The 21,824-nt window shown below is 41.4% G+C and overlaps 5 protein-coding genes across 14 annotated transcripts; 2 read left to right on the forward strand and 3 right to left on the reverse strand.

Moving 5' to 3' along the window:
* Positions 1 to 31: 31 nt before the first annotated feature.
* On the forward strand, positions 32 to 5,877 carry bicdl2 (BICD family like cargo adaptor 2). 3 transcript variants are annotated; one of them, XM_062536095.1, is made up of 10 exons: positions 32 to 60; positions 910 to 1,592; positions 2,426 to 2,641; positions 3,085 to 3,201; positions 3,921 to 4,067; positions 4,456 to 4,602; positions 4,908 to 4,982; positions 5,081 to 5,163; positions 5,320 to 5,434; positions 5,625 to 5,877. In XM_062536095.1, exons 2-10 carry the CDS (start codon positions 1,332 to 1,334, stop codon positions 5,796 to 5,798), a joined length of 1,335 nt encoding a protein of 444 aa, XP_062392079.1. In that variant the 5' UTR covers positions 32 to 60; positions 910 to 1,331; the 3' UTR covers positions 5,799 to 5,877. The 3 variants fall into 3 exon arrangements, with proteins under 3 accessions (XP_062392079.1, XP_062392080.1, XP_062392077.1); XM_062536093.1 differs by lacking the exon at positions 32 to 60 and adding an exon at positions 164 to 318; XM_062536096.1 differs by lacking the exons at positions 32 to 60; positions 4,456 to 4,602 and adding an exon at positions 160 to 318.
* Positions 5,878 to 5,895: 18 nt separating this feature from the next.
* On the reverse strand, positions 5,896 to 10,547 carry crfb12 (cytokine receptor family member B12). Of its 7 annotated transcripts, none has more exons than XM_062536088.1 (9): positions 10,472 to 10,547; positions 10,227 to 10,281; positions 9,681 to 9,868; positions 9,022 to 9,132; positions 8,743 to 8,906; positions 8,339 to 8,481; positions 8,040 to 8,181; positions 7,825 to 7,952; positions 5,896 to 7,701 (listed from the first exon to the last, which is right to left on the reverse strand). In XM_062536088.1, exons 3-9 carry the CDS (start codon positions 9,809 to 9,811, stop codon positions 6,997 to 6,999), a joined length of 1,524 nt encoding a protein of 507 aa, XP_062392072.1. In that variant the 5' UTR covers positions 9,812 to 9,868; positions 10,227 to 10,281; positions 10,472 to 10,547; the 3' UTR covers positions 5,896 to 6,996. The 7 variants fall into 7 exon arrangements, with proteins under 7 accessions (XP_062392072.1, XP_062392071.1, XP_062392070.1 ...); XM_062536087.1 differs by having other exon boundaries at positions 5,897 to 7,701; positions 7,825 to 7,955; positions 9,681 to 9,920; positions 10,472 to 10,499; XM_062536084.1 differs by having other exon boundaries at positions 5,898 to 7,701; positions 7,825 to 7,955.
* A 1,262-nt stretch (positions 10,548 to 11,809) lies between these two features.
* si:dkey-71l1.1 (uncharacterized protein LOC569883 homolog) lies at positions 11,810 to 16,423 on the reverse strand. 2 transcript variants are annotated; one of them, XM_062536098.1, is made up of 10 exons: positions 16,297 to 16,423; positions 15,679 to 15,870; positions 15,452 to 15,519; positions 15,169 to 15,261; positions 14,959 to 15,060; positions 14,759 to 14,864; positions 13,918 to 14,040; positions 13,550 to 13,626; positions 13,369 to 13,471; positions 11,810 to 13,090 (listed from the first exon to the last, which is right to left on the reverse strand). In XM_062536098.1, the coding sequence occupies exons 2-10, from the start codon at positions 15,821 to 15,823 to the stop codon at positions 12,951 to 12,953; spliced, it is 957 nt and encodes a 318-aa protein (XP_062392082.1). In that variant the 5' UTR covers positions 15,824 to 15,870; positions 16,297 to 16,423; the 3' UTR covers positions 11,810 to 12,950. The 2 variants fall into 2 exon arrangements, with proteins under 2 accessions (XP_062392082.1, XP_062392081.1); XM_062536097.1 differs by lacking the exon at positions 16,297 to 16,423 and having other exon boundaries at positions 15,679 to 15,925.
* Positions 16,424 to 16,682: 259 nt separating this feature from the next.
* Positions 16,683 to 19,404, forward strand: ufc1 (ubiquitin-fold modifier conjugating enzyme 1). Its single transcript, XM_062536103.1, has 6 exons — positions 16,683 to 16,841; positions 17,257 to 17,324; positions 17,436 to 17,499; positions 17,596 to 17,672; positions 18,351 to 18,441; positions 18,589 to 19,404. Exons 1-6 carry the CDS (start codon positions 16,719 to 16,721, stop codon positions 18,667 to 18,669), a joined length of 504 nt encoding a protein of 167 aa, XP_062392087.1. The 5' UTR covers positions 16,683 to 16,718; the 3' UTR covers positions 18,670 to 19,404.
* An 823-nt stretch (positions 19,405 to 20,227) lies between these two features.
* Positions 20,228 to 21,734, reverse strand: gig2p (grass carp reovirus (GCRV)-induced gene 2p). Its single transcript, XM_062536099.1, has 2 exons — positions 21,635 to 21,734; positions 20,228 to 21,244 (listed from the first exon to the last, which is right to left on the reverse strand). Exon 2 carries the CDS (start codon positions 21,216 to 21,218, stop codon positions 20,565 to 20,567), a length of 654 nt encoding a protein of 217 aa, XP_062392083.1. The 5' UTR covers positions 21,219 to 21,244; positions 21,635 to 21,734; the 3' UTR covers positions 20,228 to 20,564.
* Between the last annotated feature and the right edge of the window lie 90 nt (positions 21,735 to 21,824).

Consider the following 21,824-nt stretch of genomic DNA (forward strand, 5'->3'; position numbering starts at 1 on the left):
CTCCACGGCAACCACTGACTTAATGCCACATGAGCCAGGAGTGCACCAGGAAGCCACCAGGTAAGAAAAACACACGCAGACCTGCAAGTCCGTGAACTGACTTTTGGTTGGTTGGAACTAAATGTTGTCTCACTGATACTGTGTAGCTACCTCCATCTGAGGTCAGGTGTCTTTAACGTATTATATTGTATTTTGTTGGAGTTGTATTTAAATGAAAGCAGTGTCACTGGCATTAATGTCACAGGTACAACCGGCAGCATCATTAAGGATCTTTTTTATTCAATCTAGTCTGTAAGTGACAGGATATAAGAATGTAAGGTATGTGGATTCCTACATGAGTTACCTGACCTACTGTAAGACAAGTGAAAGACAATATGTATTTCCTGACTGGCAGCCAGTAGAGGAAATGTTTGCGACAACACCAGCATCTCTCAGTATGGAAGATCAATTGATTTCCTCTTGGTCATTTTATTTCAATCATTCACAGTCTGAATAATTTAGCTTTGACCATCCTTTTAAAGAAGCATTAGGTTTTTATCCCAGGGAAACAAAACCTGTCAGACAGACACTGTGACTGCAGGGTGGAGCAGCAGGTCCATGAGAAGTCTTGAATAACTTGTGGAATGTGTTGAAACACTACTACACTTCCATTGCGGTCACCCTCACAATAGTTGAGAACAGGCAACAAAAGACATGGTTTCAAGGCAACTGAAGAGTAAATGTATTCCTGTACTCAATGTCTCATGATCCACATCTGACTTTTTTTCTTGCCTGTTTTGCTTACTGTGATAACCTGCCTGTGACACAGTCATCAGAAGTACTGTAATTATTTTGCATGCAGTTGACAAGGGTGTTGTTTTATATGTGGATCATATAAAAACCTGTTTAGTCATGAATGTGTTGTTTCAGGATACCTACAGGATTACCACTTGGTTACACTAAGAAGTCTCAGCTTTCTGAAGGAGAACTCATCAGTCAAAACAACCACAAGAGACTGGGATCATTGTCAGAGCTTGAGCAACGTTTGGTCACCAAACCAGCGGTGCATGGGTACATACTGACTGCGTGGCTGCATGTGTCACACTGTCTGTTGCGTGGGAATTTTAAGCTTCAAACCTGACTTGCCACATGCACTTGATAACCAACCATAACCATCACTTCAACTTACACAATTATTCTCTTGTGGCCACTGTGCGTGCCAAATAGTTTGCTATATATCATAGAACTGACTGGAATTTACTGATGGTGTCTCATGAAGTGTGACTGTCAGCTCGTTTATCTGTGAAACGTCTGGGAGTCACAGTCCAGTATCAGCGACAGCACACAACCGAATGTTTTCCCCGAAGAAGGAGACCCTGCCTTCTCCAAGCCTGGAGGACTCCTTCTTCCCTTTCTCCTCGTCGTCTTCCTCCACCAAACGGACAATGGCCCCGGGGGTGGTCCCTGAGGCACTCACAGACCTGCCGCAGGACGATAGCAGCCCCGAGCTGATGGAGAGTGACCTGATCCTGGCTGCCGAGCTCGGGCAGGCCTTGCTGGAGAGGAACGAGGAGCTGACCTTCCAGCTGGAGCAGAAGGAGAAGGAGATGGAGGTACAGTGTACCACCCACCAGTGAGGCAGGCAGTCATAGTTTGGACTCATGTCAGCGAATTTGTTTGGTTGCTGTCATTAATTACGTTTTAACTGAGAGAGCTTTTTGGCTGTTTGTATGGGGTATTAGCGTTGCTGTTTTAACGGAAATGACCTTGAATGCTGTGTTTGGTCAAGCTTCTTTGAATTTGTTTGGAAAAAGCTGATGAATGAGCAGACATTCATATGTGTATCAATGTACGTATGTGTGTGTGTGTGTGTATATGCGTGTGTGTGAGTGTGTGTGTGTGTGTGTTTATGTGTGTGTCCTTGTTTGTGTGTTTGTCCATGTGTGTATGTGTGTTCATATCTGCGTGTTTCTCCTACATGCATGTGTGTATGTGACTGTGTGTCTGTGTTTGTGTGTGTGCCTGTGTGTGTCTGTCTTTATGTGTCCGTGTTTGTGTGTGTGTTTGTGTGAGTGTGTGTCTGTATGTGGGCACTTATGTGTTTGTCTGTGCTTAATGTGTGTGCGTGCCCATAGTTGTGTGTGTAGATGTCTGTGTTTTTCTTCATGTGTATGTTTATGTGTGTGCCCGTGGTTGTGTGTCTGTGTGTTTCTCCATGTGTGTGTACTGTATGTGTGTCTGTTTTTCTCCATGTGTGTGTTTATGTGCGCACCCGTGGTTGTGTGTGTGTGTGTGTCTGTGTGTTTCTCCATGAGTGTGTGTGTGTGTGTGTGTCTGTGTCTGTGTCTGTGTCTGTGTGTTTCTCCGTGTGTGTGTGTGTGTGTGTGTGTGTGTGTGCCTGTGTTTATGTGTTTCCATGTTTACGTGTGTGCGTGTGTTTTGTCAGGCCGTGCAGCAGGAGAAGCACGTGGTGCAGCGGCGGCTGGAGGTGTGTGAGATGGAGGCGTCCCAGCGGGAGGCCGAGCTGCAGGCCGACCTGGCCGCCCTGCGGAAACAGCTGGAGCAGCAGCACGCCCAGGGCCGCGACCGCCGCCGCGAGGAGAGCCACCAGCTCACACAGCTGTCCAACCACAACCAGAAGCTGGTGGAACAGTTGGCAGAGGTCAGACATCTTGAATTTCCCCTTGGGGATCAATAAAATATCTATCTATCTATCTATCTATCTATCTATCTATCATCTATCTGTCTATCTATCTATTTATCTATCTATCTATCTATCTATATATCATATCGATCTATCTATATCTGCGCCCTGGAGGCGCAAAGTTTGTTTGTTTACGTCTCCTGATTACATTAAATTGGTGGTAAAGAATGTATGGGTAACAAGTGAAAAAGGAAAATGAGTGTGGTAACAGTAGGTTATATAGGTTATACACGCTCAACCCCTTTATACCCCACGCCTCTCAAAGAATGTGGCGAAACAGGTTAAAATACCAGTGACCTATATCAGAGTGAGTTTAGAAACAGGCCTAAGCAACATTGCCTCAGGAGACCCCCCTCTCCCTCCCCCCCCCCCCCCCCCCCCCCCCCCCCTCTGTGTTTCAGTCGGTGTCACAGGAGCAATCGCTGCACTCAGAGCTGCGCAGACTGCGGGAGGAGATGGAGGAAAACAGCTTCACACGCTCCATTAGTTCTGTCAGGGCGGACAGTCTACAGGCCGAGGTGATGTTGCAATCACAGCAGAGACACAATGCACATGCAGTCACTCAGTCATTCAGCGTCATGTCACGCCAGGATGATGTCACCGCCAAAGTGTTTAACATTCATTTCAGCTGTGGAATGTCTTTTCACCATTGTAAATGTCATTGTTTGTTCTATATTTAAACATACTGATGTGAAAAGGTGTATCATATAACAAGCACCCTGGTTACATAATTAGATGACCGTTTAAAACAGGACAATGAGTCCATTTTAATGTTTTAACATGTCTGATGACCGTCTAATGTGTATTGTTGTGGTATGCCTGCCTCAATCTATGCCACTTTAAAGCATGCTTGGGTGACATGAGCATACAAAAAAACTTAAGCACACACAAAGCACATGACTACATCTCTTACCCAAACATAGGTATCATGATATTACACATAAAGAGCTCTTTTCCAAAACACTATAAATCAATTTTTGAAACATTAATATAATGTTATTTTATTGTGTATTTCAGGTAATATCAAAAAAGAGCGGTTGTCTTGTTGTGATTGAGTAAAGATAAATCATATAACAATAACCCAATTACAGTTCAACTGAAATTACTTTCAGGAAAACAAAACTAAATATATTTATAAATATATATATATAGTGGATATAGCGCTTTAGAAAAGAGCTCTTGTCTTGTAAGTCACGTATCTGACAAAAGGACACTTCCTCCGCTTCACTGTACACAGATCCGAGTGGCGCAGGAACGGTACAGTAACCTGGACAAACGGCTGCAGTCGACACAGGACGATAACGACAGGTTGCGCTCAGAGAGAGACATGCTGAGAGAGAAGGTGGCCGACCTGCAGTCCAGTCTGCTGGACAAGGAATCGGAGGTGAGCAACGCTTTGGAAATGAGATGGTCAAGAGTGAGAAAACTTACTCTGGAAAATACTTTAATTTTCTCAAAGACATGCATACTTATAAATGTAAATGAGAGAGAGAAAGAGAGAGAGAGAGAGAGAGAGAGAGAGAGAGAGAGAGAGAGAGAGAGAGAAGAGAGAGAGCGAGAGAGAGAGATGTGGACTTTTCCACGGTCTGACAGGATCCTTTAGCATCACTGAGAGTCACTGTACTTGAGTGGCCACACGTCACATTTCTGTAGGCTTGGCTGTGTGCTGTAGCGAGCCTGAGCTCTGAGACTACAGCACGCACGCACGCCTCAGCTGAGCAGCTGCACTCCTCTCCCTCTCCCTCTCCCTCTCTTCTGGCTGTCTGTGGCAGCTGGAGCAGGAGCACAGCGCGGTGTTCCGGCTGCAGACGCACAACCGCACGCTGCAGCAGAGGGTGCAGGCCCTGGGGGAGGAGGTGAGCCTGGGAGAGACCACCAGCTTCCCGCTCTCGCTGCAGTGCGAGATCCAGCAGTCCCAGGTACTCTCTGGCTCCCCCCAGCTGTGACGCCTATAGCCTGGACTACAACACAGAACACATGCTGTCTGAATGTGATAGAGTAGAGTGTGACTGTGGACACCAAAGACGTGTATATATATATATATATATCCCAATTTTGAGAGATAGATAGTGAACGTTCAAGGGATGTCATTGCCACTATTTTGGTGTGTGAGCATTGTTGAAATGAAACATCAATCATTCACTGAGAAGAGTTGAGCCTGTTCAGAGTGTGTTTTCACTTCAGTGTGAATCGTTATACTCATAAAGTGTCCTTCTGACTGTAGGCCAAAGAAGCCCTCTTGGCCCACTCAGAAGTCCTGCAAATGAGAGAAGCCGAACTCCAGAAACTGAATCAAGAGGTTTGCCTGATAGGAGCGCATATGCATTTGCCTGTTATAACACATTCAAATGACTCTGGTCTGACCACACGCAGGACTAAATGTGTTTTGTGCAACAGTTACAGAGCAAAGAGGAGGAACTGCGGTCACTGAGGGAAGAGGTGAAGCCATTTCGAAGCAGTCCTGGAAAACCCAGCTACAGGTAAAAAAAAATAAAAGGCTTACTGCTGGCATTCAGGTGACTGGCTGAGAACAAATAGTGGCATTGTCTTTTCAATGTAGATGTTATCGCTCACCATCTTATCATAGATTAGCTGACAATGGGAGACAGCATCATGAGCATGCTTTTTGTTTTTAGTTCTTTGGAAGACGAATTGCTTAAAACACGGCAAGACAGAGATTCTCTCAACATCCAGCTGCTCAGCACCATCAAACACAAGGTGGCACTATCTCAGGAAGTGGATGCGTGGCAGGTCAGTCATGCTGTTGATATCAGGGATTACAGCAAGGAACATTTCTTTCATACAGTCTCTGACTTTACTGACCTGGCACATGCCTGCATTAAGACATATTTATGTGATATAGAAATAAGTTTCTTTTAAAATAAATAAATAATAATAAATTAATTAATAAATTAATTATAATATTTTTTTGTCTATCTAGGAGGACATGCGGCTAGTCATTTCTCAACAAGTCCAACAACAAGAGGAGGACAGAAAGAAGATGGCCGCCCCCCTCCAGAGAGGAACACGCACCAGCAAGTCCTTGCGTTTACGCGGAGAGGAGAAGAATAATTTTTTCTCATCACTGTTTAGCGGAAAGCAAATGAAACAATGATGGGACACACTTTCCCTTTGTACATATGTGTATATACGTTTACATAATGAATGGATATAAATAAATCAATTAAATATTTTATGATTTGTATAAATACTTTCCATGTGACTTTATTCAGATCTTAAACCACAATATGTTCATCACTCACCACACACACCCTAACACTGGCAACATTTGACAAAATGTAAAAATCTGCTATGTACAAGTATATATTACTGCAAGTATATTTACACATAAAATATCAAACATCTGTACAAGAAAAAAAAAACATTTCAATTAAACTCTCATTTGCTTCGTGGAATCCATATGATACATAAAAACTAGCACCATGTAATATTTGACCAGTGCAGCAACAAAAGTGCATCTATAAAACTGTGTCTATGTTGCTGCAGCTAGTATTGCTATTACTACTACTACTACTACTACTACTACTACTACTACTAAGAAGAAGAAGAAGAAGAAGAAGAAAAACAAATGTCACCATAAAAATGGCATTCCATTTTCATGCTCCAAAACGGGTGCAACTTGGTGATGGCCGTACAGTACAGTACAGTACATATTGGTGAGGTAACCTGTTAACACCAGATCCCTTTCAAATCTCCATTGATATTGAGAGGGATTCTGGAAAGACTTCATTAACATATGACTTCCAAGGGCATTACCAACAGTGAAGATCAACTTAAATTGGTGTATTAAACACTTATAAAATCATTCCAAAAGTGCAGCAATCACAATTCTTTCTTGTAAACAAAGGTTTTGAAAGCAGTTGTTTACTCAACACATGTGCATATCTGTTTCACCGAGTCTCTATCAGCGCAGTCATCAGTCACTTTATCTTTAGAGCATTGCTCGTTCTCTCATAAAGCCCGCCCCATACTGGATAAGCGATTGTGATTGGTGCATGGGGTTTTGGAACATTGGAAAAGGGTGTCAATGGCCTCCTTGACAGACTGACCTGCAGAGCAAATTCTAATTGGCTAACAGGTTTGTCTGGATTCGCCCAAGGTACTTGCGAGGAGGACTGTGGTGACATGCTGTGGCCAACACTCACTGGGCAGAGAGGCAGGTAATCACAAAGTGTCAAACAGAGTCTTTGGTAGCACCGGTCCGTACACCAGACAGACAGAAGACAGTCCTGCGATCAGTCCTGTTGAGATAGGAGCTAGAACAGGATCCACGATGGGTGCGATGCCCCAACTCACTGGTTTTCTTCACTGTTATCACAGATCAATGGACGGGTTTCATAGCCCGATGAACTGTTTGGAAGTGTTTGCCATGGCTCATAGCCCGATGAACTGTTTGGAAGTGTTTGCCGTGGCTCATAGCCCGATGAACTGTTTGGGGGTATTTCTGATGTTTCTTCTATGGACACTAGGCTCTCTGATGAAATATTTGGAGGTGATTCTGCTGTTTCCTCTATGAATTCTAGGCTTTCCGCACTCCTGGCTGCCTGAATATTGACAGAGCCTAATGGGACATGGACCTGCCACTGCGCACCAACCATCCGTCTCTCCATGTATGGACTTGGATGTTCATTTCCTTCCAATTCTTCGGTCTCGTTTACGCAGGCAGCGGCGCGTGATGGTGTGCTCCCCTCAAGGGCTCCCTCCTCACTGCTGTCCGGCTCCAGCCCGTAACCAGCAGAGTCACGAGGGCATTTATCACCTTCATCATCCTCATCGTCATCATTATCCTCCTCTTCATCATCCTCCTCTTCACAGTAAAGTGACCTTCTGCCCCTTATGTAGGTCGAGCCTGTCTTAGAGGCTGAGCAGTTGTCCTCTTCATGTTTCAACACGTAGACGACAGTTTCACCATCATCCCACGTCTGGTGTGAGATTGCCACAGCTCTGGTCTTGTCAGGAATGACCTGCAGCAATTTGGACTCCCGATGTCTGACTTTCTGTGAGACACAGTGCATCAAAATGTACACATTAAATTGCCATTTTGTTTCCTTTCTTGGAAAATTGATAACAAGAAATCAAAGAGACATGATGACGTTTCTGAATGTATAGAATGAACGTACCAGAGCCTGTGGAGTTTTGGGGTATTTGGACCATAGGTAGCACAATACCAACATTACAATCAGTCCAGCAGGAAGGACCAAAAGAAGGGGTGACACACCCAGTGCCACACTCACTGAAGGCCATTCATCTGCTGAGATTCAAAAACAACATGGTCAAACCCGGCCTTTTGTTTTTCATGAGAAACTATTGTAATGTGGGTTGTGACGTTACATACCTGGGTGGAAGATAATACATTCCTCTGCAAACTCTTGCTGCAAACTGTTACGGTAGTTGTGCACGGAAACCCTCAGGCAGTACCGATCAGGAGGTAGGTTGTGAAAAGAGTGAGCTCCCTCAGCGGATATTTTCTCTGTCACCTGTTCCAAGACAAAATAAAAATATAATGCGCATCCTCTGGAGTGAGTTACTGAATTTGAATCATGCCGTTCCCATGCAGGTTTCTCTTTACAGCAGCAAACGGTAAGGTTGTCTAAGGATGTCTAAACTCGTCAAGTCCAGTTGGTTCTTCCCTACCTTTGTCTGCTGTCCAGACGCATTCCGATAGAGGTATATATTAAACTTTAGTCCCTTCATCTTTTTTGTGACAGGGTGATGAATATCAGCGAAGATGGATCCCTCTTGAACCATCACATTTAATGAAGGAGGGCTGAACCGAGCTGAAAAGTAGACAATTATGTATTGAAAAAAATAAAACATTTAAGAGTTTTCAATATTGATGCTTTCAATATTGTGTGTATGTTCTCTAAAGTTCATGCATGCAGCAAAAGTGGACATTCTCAATGTTTAATCGCACAAAAGGTTCCAAGCTGAAGAACACATCAAAAAACACCAAGGAATACGTATAACATTTTCCTACAATGCAATTTCATGCACAGAACTACATCTAACTTCACAGATGTAAGATTGACTATACTCACTATCGGCATCAGGCTGAAAAGAGGAGATATTTGCGTATTCAGAGCTTTCCTGTCCCCATTCCGCTTTCACTCTTATTAAGTAGCTCTTCATCAGGTCATCAAAGTCATCCAAATCACAAATCAACATGGAGGTGCATTTTTCAATTTTGGTCCATTGTTGTTCCCTTTAAAATCATAGTTCATATAGAAATATTAGTACAAAAATACTGCCATTTCCACAACATCATGTGACTGGTGCAAAAGAAAACACATTAAATGGAACTAATATTGAACACAAACCCAAATTCTTGGAGTTCCAGCACGTATGAAGTGTTGCTTGGATTTCCCGGACCCGACTCCCATTCTACCTGGGCATGAAAATCCAGTACTTCCACTTTCAGGTTTTGTGGGCTGGAGAGAACACCTGCAAGGCATGATATTTTATCCCATGCAGGTGCGTCAGTAACACAGCAAAGACACATTACGTGTGCTGAAAGACAGGGCTTAATGTACCGTAGGCTATTTTTGGAGATTCAATATCTTAACACAATGAATTGAACATAGCCTGGTGGTAACATAGAGCATGTCAAGATGCATAAATAAGAAGTTGACTCTGCTTCATATATACATGAGTAGGCCTATATACCTCACACTATCAAATATGACATATTATCTACAGAGATAATCACCAATATGCCAGACAGCATCTCCAGCATGACAAAAAACTTGATGTAACTATTCAGATTTCAGATCTGAAAAGCAGGTGAGGCTTATTCTGATCCACTAGACTGCATGATGATCGGACAGAACAAGCTCATATTCAAGAACATGCAATACAGGTGTTCAGAAATGAATGCAAGCCTCAAGTTCCTCAGCATGATATGAAATATGCTTTTAGGTTCCTATGATGTCTAATTAGTTTATTTAGTTGATTGATGAAATAATTATTAAAGCATTACCTTCTGAGGGAAGACAACACCCGAGGAACCACATCAAACCACAGAGTGCCACGACACCAGAGAGACAACCCTGAGAGGACATCTCGGTGGGCTTGGTTACACCGTGGCCGAAACAGTTTCACTCCAGGCATGATGACTGATGTTGTGCTGTCTCCATTGGATATCTCAGATATTTCTCAGACCTGTCCCTTTAATGTGGAACGATGTCAGTCTCAGTGTGTGTCAGTGTCAGTGAGATTCCTTCCCAAAATTCATAAATCACGAAACGTATGATATCATGAGTTGGCGATGGGTATCATCAATTGGCCCTGAATATGACATGGCGTATACTGTCTTTATAAAGCATGTTTTAATGAGCTGTGAGCAATACTCTCATAGAAATGTTATTTTGTAATATTCAGCAAAGGCTACAATTATATCAGTCAATATTCTCTAGCAATGTGATGTCTTAAGAATTCAGAGAGGTGAGGAGAGTCATTCTGACTTGTTCACACAAATATCAAGCAGGCTACAGATACGTTTACAGATTGAAGTTCATGTACTTACCATGCATCCTCTTTTCGCCCACTGATGATACATTTTGGTAACTGATCATCCATTCCTGCTGACAAGATAAATGATCTTGAATTACGTTGCTGTCGTCAACTACAGCAACAAGCCACACAGCCATAAAACCGAGCAGGACTTATACCTTAACTACTTGCCTAGAGCAATCCAAATGCAAATCCCAGATTGACAAAAAGGATTCAGATTCCATTAGTACAACTAAGTATGTACAATCAAACACTCACCTTTCTATTCTGCTAGATTTGTTATACACACTTGCGAATATGCTGTCAGACATGATACAATACGAGTGTCTGTAAATGACAGTATGGCCTTGCCCTCACTTCACATTATGCAAAAAGAACAAGATGGGCAGGTTATACCTGTGACGTGTTAGCCACTTCTGACACTCCTACCTGTAGCTGAAAACATTTGTGGTCATAGAAACCATTGTGATATTTTTATATCACAACACATCACATGTCAACATTCAAAACAATGCGTTCTATTGTTATGGTCAGCTCGTTCCCAGACTGAAACATAAAGAGGGACATGGACAACACGTTTCAAATCAAACATTATGTTGTCTAATTAAAGCGAAAGGTTAGCAAATAGCAAAATGCCTCAGGGGAAATTGATATGAGTGGTGGCATGCATGCGTGTATTGATGCAAAGAGGGTGAAGTAGACAAAGAAAGAGAAAGAGAGATAGAGACACAAATGAGGAGAGAGAGGACAGTGCAAGTGTGAGAGAATCAAAGTGGGTGCCTGCAAGATGGAAGAAAAAGTTGTAAATGAGAAAGATAGGTAACCCCAGGCCGCAAGCTATAGACAGGTGCAATCAATAAGGATAGTAGCTGTTATAGTGTGTTCTGGCCGTCTGTGTGCTGTTTTCCATTTCCAGGCCCCAGCCACCTCTGATTGCCTGGGTGGTTCCTGCTTGGGTCTAATTATTGCTCAGCCATTAAAAGGCCCCAGATGGCTTCGGAGCAGGGCCTTTGAGCCCGCCATCATCCAAGGTTGTGTAAGAGTTGTGGATGACTGTGCGTAGTGTTTTGTGTTGTGCCACGTTTACAGTGCGTGCCGAGCGTGGCAACTAGGCTACTCTCCCAGACTGGGGAGTTTGAGTGGCTATGGTGTAGCACATCCTGGCTTAGTGTGGCCAGAGTGTGCCGGGTTTGTCATATTAAGCGTGTTGAGTATTTGTGTGGCCTGTGTGGCCTGAGGTGTCCAGGGGCGCTACCTGGCCACGCTCATTTTATAGCCCGGGGGGCTTGTTTGTTTGTCTGTTTGTCATGTCTACGTTGTCATAGGCCAAGCCTAACATTATTTTTGTTATGTTAATGTCTCTTTGAACTCTTATTTTGATTTATCAATAAACCGGCCATTTCATTCAGTTGCTCCCTTGTTTGTGTTTACTACTTTTCTCTTTAGTTTAGGAATTAACATTCACCCGTAACAGTAGCCCAACCAGGCCCACACATTTTAAGATGATTAATCTATCAAATCAAAGAAATCAGTCTAAAGGCAATCTGCTATGGCGTACACAATGTATCTAATAATAATAACACAAGGTCACATGAATGATAAGTTATATTGTTTATTTAAAATAAATTAGTTCAACATATCTTTCATGTCAGATTCAAGTAATCCAAATATAACCAAATATATTAGCAGACGTGCAAATATATTTAGTTACACTGTAAAAACAAATTAATAAATCAATTTTAAAAAAGCATATACCTGTAATACAATAATTAGTGCATGTTCCATTTAGTATGCATATGTCCCAAAAATATCTCCCTTTCTGTGGCAACAAGGATATACATTTAAGTTTTGTTCAGAGACATACAGTTTCCTAGACATAGAGCAACTTCAAAAACAAATATTTCCAACTCAGTGCAACATCATATTTAAATTTCAGATGAGAATCCCACATAACTGACCTCATAAAGAAGAATAAAGCTGCCATGGACATATAAATCAGTGGTTATTCCATTCATCCACATTTAGACCGACTGAATTGATGAAAAATGTTTTATACCTTTTTTTATATACATATGGGATGTGAACTCTCTATATGGCTTAGCTTTGTGAACCTTTAGCTTAGCTTTGTGAACAATTATTTCTTGTATTTCTAAATTGTACGACATTTTGCTACACATACATTACCACCTTAAAATATGCACAATATCTCTGAAGAGAAAAAAAGAATTCTATGGTCAATAGAGAATAACCAACAGTGTTTCTGACATGTCAGAATTCAGCATTCTGCATGTGAAATATTCATTTATTTACTCAAAGGGGATTGAAAACCAGAGGACCTTTCTGTGGCTCTTCAGCAAGTATACTTCAAAAAGGGGAAAACATAGTTTGAGGTCAAAGCTCTCTGTGCGTCAGAGTGTGTGTCTAATAGTCACCACATCAGAGTCCTCCTCTCTGCACGTACCATGGCTACTGACACCGCACCCTGAGTTTGGCCCAAAGTCCGCGTTCTGGTCACTAAACCATCCATATGCTTTTGGGATACATGCATACAGCCAATATGGCTCCACTCGTCCAGATAATTCCGCAGTGTTGAGTGCTCTGAGCTGCGACCACAGCCAAATGCCTTAAGGTGTACATACATCTGGCAGAGTTGCTAGTATACAGGAGGTCCATTAGTCCAGTGTGTCAGTTTAGTGTGCAAGGGAGCAGGAGAGTCATGAAGACTGAGAGGCAGAATTTAGCCAACATTGACCCCCAGGCCAACCTGAAGCTTGTCGCCACGGTGATTGACAAAGGCCCCCATGATCAGAGTGGCAGGCAGAGGGTACAAGCGCTTCTCGAGAACTCCACCAATGATGCATCGGCTGTCTAACATTCCTACAAGATAAGTTTTAGATTATTTCAAAACTTGCGTGTGAATACTGCACGTACATGGATTTATATGAAGGTCATTCAACAAGAATCACTCCATGCATCTCTCCATGTGTTTAAATTACAGGGTACAAAAGATATTGGCATTATGTTTATGGGCTACTTGCACTAAAGGCTCTAATACGCTGGTTTGTTTCCGGCTCCAAACCAGTGTACTAGGGCCTTTCGTGCACCATTAAGACCCAGCAGACCTCATGAATAGGAAAAACTGTTGGATGACATACCTCGGAAGACCATGTTAGCTTCTGGAAGTTCCATTTGGTAGCCAAATGAGAAAGTTGTCTCCTGTGTCCTGGTGCTAGCTTCGAACTCCACTCCCACTTGGACCTGGTAAAGCCATTGCTTTAGTTTTCCCTCCAATGCACTACGTAGAACTAGACAATAATAAAAAGCCTTTCATAATACCTGTTTATTTGCTCTGTGGTAGTAGCTTGCATGTGCGCCACCCTTCCCAGCATTCAGTGTGGCCACCCAGTTGGGCCCTGGGAAAATGGCACTGATATTATTACAAGGCCTACTACATCACTACACAATACTGCTCTATGTACACTTTCAAAACGAATGTGTTGGAAACAACACAAACTGTGCTGTCCCTATCTGGACACAAAGATATGTTTAAAAAAAAAAAAAAACACAAGTTGTGTTATTTTCAACACATATAGTGTAATAAATAACAAAAACAATGTGTTGAAAGCAACACAAACTGTGTTGTCCCTATCTGAACACAGATATAGTTATACATTCACTTTAATCATATTGATATGCACTATCACCTGAATATTGGCCAGCTAGAGTGAGGATGCCTCCTTCCTCTGCCCTTCCACGGTGGTACACCAATTCACCCCCCAGAACCAGCTGAGAAGAGACACTCTGGAGGAAGTGTGCCACCATGATGACTGTAGTCCATGAAACACAGAATTGCTACAATCACACAGATTGCTGCTAAAGCTTCCTGTTACCCCTGACCCTTTCCAAATCTAACACAACGTTCTGAAGCCATAGAGTACGCCGTGAGAGAGTGGGACAGGAGTGTTAGGCAGCTCCTTTAGCAATAGAATGCTGCATCCATCTTGTAAGAAGAAATGCTACTGCAGGTCTTTCATTCCATCTGCCATTAGGCTCTATAATACCGCTGTCTTGAAGCACAGCAGTGTTATTTGTCATAATCAATAAATAACTGTGGACCTATTCATATGTACAATGTCTATTATACATGTATCATTTTTGGTTCTCTATTTATGTCCTCTGGTCTGTATAATACTTACATGTATATTTTCATCCTTATAATGTGTACACTATTCTGTTCTTTCCAACTATCTGTTTTTTAATTCTTCTATTGTTTTGTCATGTTATTGCTGGATCCATTTTCCCTGGCTGTTGTAACAAGCAAATTTCCCTGTGGTGGGATTAAATAAAGTTGTATCTTATCTTATCTCATCATCAGTGTGCTAACGATGCTACTGGAAACTAACCGGTTAAAAAGGAAAAAATAAAACTTGTTGGGCGACATATCATGTGCTAGCTCTCATACAGAATAAATCACATCCGCAATGTCTTCATTTTTCATGGATTACACTTAGACATTTAAAAGTGTCTGCCAAGTCGCTTTCTCACCTGACTCTCTGAGAATATCTGGGTTTGCCATGGTAACAGCAGCTGTAAAGTCATTTCCTCTGTATTCAGTCTCAAACTGCCATGTAACAAACTGGGACTGTTGGGTCTAATAACATGATAAAAGTCACTGTGAGCATCTTCATTTCAATGGATATATAAAACTGTTGAGGTTAGTAAATTCAGTCAGTAATTTTTCAAACCTGAAAAACAGCTTTGGCCCTTATTCGCTCACTCAGATGCAATAGAGAATGAGCATTTAGGCTCCCTGATGAATCAATTTCACCAATCAGCATGGGGCTGTCCTGAGAGGAAATATTTGAAAGTATATAAAAGCTGTGTCATTCAGGCAAATATGAAAGATAGAACGAAAAACTGATTTCTAATATGATATCTTATTAGAAAGATCTTACCTTGTCTTTACTGTCACTGTCTGTCTGTAGATATTCTACGTGGAAGCGGTAACATGATGGTGCAATTGCACTCAGGTGAAATGTATGACTAACCTACATTTTGGAGAAAGAAATGATCTAGTTAAATTCAAGCTCACGTGATACAGTAGCTCAGATCTGACCAATACATTGTTGTCCTGATTTTGTGACTTCATTCATACATATGATAATGCAAACACCTTGCAACCAACTTGTTAAGACTCTGAGAACCAACAGACCCAAATACACAACCGATCAAACATACCTTAAAAAAGCTGCTTAGAGTCTTGTTAACAATCATTTTAACACCTTCAATTTGTTGTGGAAATACATCTAGATGTAATAGAAAAGAAAGGTAAAAAATATTGTCAGTATCGAGAGATAGTATTGTCAAAACAAAGTCAATATTTCTGTTATACTCTATGATAACACTGTGTTCATATTCCTTTAAACCCCTGCAACAGAGATGGTAAGCCTATACGTGAAACTTACCTTTACAGCTGCGATGCAAGCCATCAAAGCTTCCTGGGTTGGGAAGCCGGCCATCTCTTCGGTCCCACCTGGAGACGGGTCTGTCCAGGGGAAATGGGGAGTTCTGACGCCCAGGGCGAGATGACAAGGCCAGAACACTGCCCATGGGAACCAACGGACTAAATATGGGAGCCACACACTGTCAGCCCTTCTCTGTAAGAGAAAGACAGGCTACCAGTGGTTGTCTGACACCAGTGATTTGATGTAGACCCAAATATCAGTATCAATCATTTATAAAAAAAAATATACAACAATATTGTGATGATCTGGTCTTTACATGTAAGATAAGCCTTAGGCTAATAATAGCCTACAAACCTCAACACATCTGTTTATCATGTAGTTACCCTAATTTCCCAATATGAAGCCTATGATCACTGCCTTGACTAAATTTCACACTGTAAAAAACAACAGCAAAACAATCCCACAGCTAGTTCCAAATATCCACTAAGTCATACGTTTCATCTCAAAACAGAGCTTACACAGAATGCAGAAATGTAAATGACAAGTGCAGGCAGGGACTCCTCAGAGGTCGATGGGATACTCAGATATATAAAACGGACATTGTCAACATGCACTTACTGTTCTTCCGATTCACATATATTGCATAACGCTCAGATAAATCCGTTCATGTTCAATGAATAAAATGCATACAATTTAACCCTGCAGAGGTTGTGACATTAAAAGGATGCTGTAAATAGTAATGATAGCGGTGCAACCAGATGTGAAATCCGGCCTGTCTTAGCAAGGAGTCACACGAAATGCTTCCCTCAGGAAACATCGACTGATGTGCTAAGAGTACCACTTAGTTTTTCACCTACAGACCTTGCTCGCTGTACGTTTCAGTCCCTTTAAATATTCCGAAACAACCTAGTTTAGGATAAATTCATGACAAACTGCTCGGAACCAAATTACAGTACACTGTGCTTTCCAGTATTTACATCACATTATCATCTCTTAGTGCTGACGTCACTTTACCACTTTCCTTACCTTCCGCAGCCACCATGGCAGATGAGGCAACTCGGAAAGCTGTGTCAGAGATACCTCTTCTAAAAACTAACTCTGGACCTAGAGACAAAGAGTTGTGGGTTCAGAGACTACGAGAGGAGTACCTGGCCTTGATTAAGGTAAGATTTGATTTTAAAGCTTAAATGCCAGCCATTTATTTCTGATTCATGTTAAAGTGGCTAGCTAGCTAGCTAGCTAGCATAACATTAGCTCTTTGGGCTCGTCAGTCTGTCAGCTGTACAGCGGTCTAACGGTATCCCATCTCATTTCAACATTACTAGTTTGAACTAAAACAAGTCCTCCCAAATTGATTCGATTAAGTGTGTATTTCGATGTTAGTTATTTAACCTGACAGGGCAATATTGTTTGATTAATGTCATTGACTTGCTTGGTAAAACTTGGTAACAGATACAGTTTAAAAGGTAGTTTTAGCACCTGCAGAATACTGTTTTGCCCCCAGAGCCATTTTGAGTGATGTGATATATTATTACTGACGATATAGCTCTCACAGATAACTCTTTCCCTACTACTCAGTATGTAGAAAATAACAAGGCAGCTGACAATGACTGGTTCCGTCTGGAGTCCAATAAAGAAGGCACAAGGTCTGTATCATTAAGTCCATGTCTGTGTCAGAACTGCTAGTTCAGTTCAGATTCGATTCCTGGAAATTGGCGAGCTGGAGAGTTAACCAAACCCTTTCTTGTACATTTTAGATGGTTTGGGAAATGTTGGTTCATTCATGATCTGCTAAAGTATGAATTTGAGGTGGAATTCGATGTAAGTAAACATAAACCTTTTACCTAAATAAGACATAATAGTGTCTTTCATATGGTTGGGATGTTTTCAAGAAAGTTGTTTTCATATGTTACCCAGATTCCTATCACCTATCCTGGAACGGCTCCTGAGGTGGCCTTACCTGAATTGGATGGGAAAACAGCTAAAATGTACAGGTCAGTAGGTAGACTTATAATCTACTTTTAAGTATAATCACTTTTGATTGGTTTATATAAAGATCTACTTACGTAATCCCAGTCATGTCTGAGAATTGATATGGGCCTCTTATATGACAAAAGGCATCAACAAACTTTACAATAATGTTGCCCTTTTAGTAGCCTGTAGTTAAGCCTCTTTCCCCCCTGTAACTTTCAGGGATACATGCATATTAAGTTACAATCCTTGCATATTTGTATGAATTGTGTCTGCAAGCTACTCTGACAATGAGCAATGATGCACATTACTTCTACTGCCTGCATCAGCGGGACTAATCAAGTCGGTGTATCTGATACAGGCGGGCCAGAGGCGAGCTACACTGCAATGTTGGAAGTCTGCAAACAATGGTCATAGTGTTATCCAATTGCGTTGAAGTCTGGAATCAGTCAGAGTAAACATTGGCCACAGTGTTGTCCAATTGCTTGTAGTGAGATTTTCAAATGCATGCTTGGTGCTGCCCCTCGAGTTGGGCCATTACACTATTAATGGCCAGACTCTTAATCTGAAAGGTTACCAGGGTCTGGATTTTCCAGGCTATGTCTTGGATGCATAAGGATACAATTATGAAAATAAATTCACAACAGTATGTTCTTAGACATTTCTCTCATTCAATACTCCCTCTCTCTCTCTTTCTCTAGGGGTGGTAAGATCTGCCTGACAGACCACTTCAAGCCACTGTGGGCAAGAAATGTTCCTAAATTTGGATTGGCTCACCTTATGGCTCTTGGGGTTTGTCTATTTTGCTTCATTCTGTACTGGTATTGACTCAAAGACACTGTGTTCATCATGCCACACCGTACTGTAGATCAGGGGTCCCCCCCACTATATCTGAATATTTAATGTAGAAATTCCTGTTGTGCTTTTCCTCGTCTTTAGCTTGGACCTTGGCTGGCGGTGGAGATCCCAGACCTTATTTCTAAAGGTCTCATCGAACACAAAGAGCAGCAGAATAGTTAAACAGGCCTCCGTGTGACTGATCTCAAGATGGAACACCAACCTAGATGACTGGTATTTGTTCGTAAACCATTCTTAGCCAAGTGGCAGTGTTGACCATTTCTTAGCACGGTTTTTTTTCTCAGGTGCCTCAAACTTTCTTAGTCAACTTTCACTAAATCCTCAAACGGCTCCCATCAAATCAATAGGAATTTTGATCTAATGTTGTCAGTGTCAAGCGGAAAGGTGTATTATTCGTCATCGGTCATGGTGGTTTAGTGTGCAAAAACAGATGGTTATTCACACGGGACCAGCTTCATTTAGTCTGTTGGTACTTGTAAATGTCTCTTGAAAGTGTTCATGTGTTCACTTAATTATTCAAAAGACCTTTTTTTTTTACATTCACCAGATTTTATTTTAATTTCAATAAGGTCATGAAACTGTAAAAATGTAAATTATGATGTAAGGATGGTTATATCCATGGCGAGACCTATGATATAATAAATTACCTGTATTGCAAAGAAGAAAGTATGTTTGGACTGGAAATTACTCCTATGTTTCAAACATTTCAGGCCAATATACTTCAAGATTGAATATAACTTGATATTTTGTATATTTGACTATATTTAGAACCTCCAATAAGTAATGACATGTTTGACATCTATTGCATAATGAATGAATGTATCAGATACCATAGCAACTTTTCATCTGATCAACTCACATTAACAACAGATCTATTAAACAATATTGCTAGATGACCATCCTATGGCTTTTATCGAATATCTGGAGCATCTGCTATTGAAGGTTCAAAGGCGCAAAATGGCCAGAAACAAAGAACTTGTGTTGTTGTGAAGAAGTACCTGTAAAACCCTAATATCATCAAGAAAAGAGGTGACTTCCAGATGGCTAGAAGACAAAGCAAAATCATATCTCCAACTGGCCAATAAAAAAGAAGATTAGGAAATAGAACACATATAAAAGAGGAAATCTGGAAATAACCTCATGAACAGACGAATCTAAGGTGTTCAGATCACACAAAAAAGAACCTTTGTGAGGCGCTAATCAAATAGCCTACTAGAAGAGTGTTTGAACTACTAAGAATGTGATGGTCTGGGGGTGCACTGGTGGTGAAGGTGTGAAATTTGTTTTACGAGACACAAGGAATCCTCTAACTATCACTCCAGTTTGTAACCTTATGCCACACTCTGTGAACAGGGCTTAGAAAACCTTTTTCGCAAGCTATTGTGATGAAATAGTAGAGCAAGCACAGTAAATGCTATAGAGCCTTAGTCTGGTTTTCACCATACTAAGCTCAATCTCTTAAGACTGAACATTAGTCTGGCGAGGCTGCGCTTTGTTGTCGCTTTGTTTGTCGCTTAAGTTTCGTTATCGTCACGTCACCGGCCAATAGCGTGCCAGGACTCGAGTATGGCCGTTTCTGATTGGAGCCAAAGGTTCTGGCAGCAAACAGAGGAAAAAGATCTGGTTTCCAGCCTGAGCTGCCGGGCGAAATTCAAATTCCCCGGAAGTTCAGGCAGGGTTCACCCAGCCTAATAAAGCCTATAAATCACACGACAAAAAGTAAATTGTAAAACTTTTCATTTGAGCTCTCTCTCATTATACACATGAGTCAAAGAAGTCATAAAATCAGAACAGTCTGACATTTTCAGAGATATGGCTTACTATACAAGATGTCCCCACGCCCAGACAGAAAAATGACATGCATTTTGCAAAATGACAATGCATTTTTACAAACATTAATACAACATTGATTGACTGTCAGTTAAATCACATCTCCAGCAGCAAATGGGATTTTCACATCCTCTGAAGTTTGCATACAAAACAAGCTTCCATCCCCATATAAGGAGATCTGGTATGTTGTGAATTTTTTTCTTATGGGAAAATAACTTCAGAGTCTATTATGGCTTGACCAGGCAGACATGTTTGGCCATGAGGATACAGATCTTCTGTCCACATCCCCAACATGATTGCACGGCATGAGCAGGATCATTTGTTCTCTTGCATAAGATACAGGCTCCTTGGCCAGAGGGCTGATTAGTAGATTGATTACTTCTCTGAGATATCAACTGGCGAAGGTCAGCTAAAATAGTGGTATTGGGTGCAACAGCAATATCAGACACCTTAACCCTGTTTGGGTCCCAAATGCAATCCTCCTCAAGGCCACTTGGAACAGCTTTCATTCCACAATTCGGGGGCACCCATGCAGTGTCGTAGCCCTGACTGTGCCAGGTTTTTTGCATGGGGTGATGGTCTTTGTCGATGCGTTTCACCTTCCCAATATCAACTTGCAACTTCAGCACCACCTTGTCAGAGACATGGTTATTCAAAGGGTAGCGCTGTGCTTTCTTCTGGTCACGGCTCACGTAAACACCAGGACCCAGCATTCCATCTGCAGACTGCTTGAAGCCATTCTGAATTATCTGACGGGCAACTTGGACACTGGTGCCATGGTACATTGTGTAAAGTCTGCCCGATTTAGCCTCTTTACCAGCTCCCAGATAGTGGTCACCATCATACTCAACTTCCCAACCACAGAAAGTGACCTTGGACATTATTTCACTTTACTGATGATGAAACTCTGAATATGGGGAGACAGACAGCCTATTGAACAAAATAGATACTATCATACAGTACGTTGATGGAACAAAAAAATGTGTTTATAGTGTTCTGTGTGAAATCCAACGTAGGTCTAAGAGATCACAGACAATAAGATAATAAACAATTAGCAGTATGCGTTCGGTGTACATGAATAGGCATAAAGTAAACATCATTTAAAACGTTGTGCTTCCTTATTTTGCTATCTCGAACTCTGAAGATAGCAAAAACTCTTAAGATTTGATCTCTCCACTGTTGCGAAATGACATTTTCTCTATGCTTAACTTACCAAATATTTACAATTGTGATTTTTAGATTAACAAAAGACTATCAATTATGTATTATAGTATTATACATAAAAAATTATACTTACTGTAGTAGTCGACCTCATGCATTCAAGTTTCGCTTTCACTTAAAAGCTGACGTGAGGGAAAGACGTCATCTTTCAGGTCACTCCCCTTTCTCTCAAAGTTTTTGCAGTTAGCCCAGTTTATTTGAATCTATTCTCTAAGAATTCTGCTAGAATGCTTCAATTTTATATTTTGTTACATTAATTTGAAGTA

Source organism: Sardina pilchardus, chromosome 5 (genome assembly GCF_963854185.1).
Source record: "Sardina pilchardus chromosome 5, fSarPil1.1, whole genome shotgun sequence".
NCBI classification, from domain to species: domain Eukaryota; kingdom Metazoa; phylum Chordata; class Actinopteri; order Clupeiformes; family Clupeidae; genus Sardina; species Sardina pilchardus.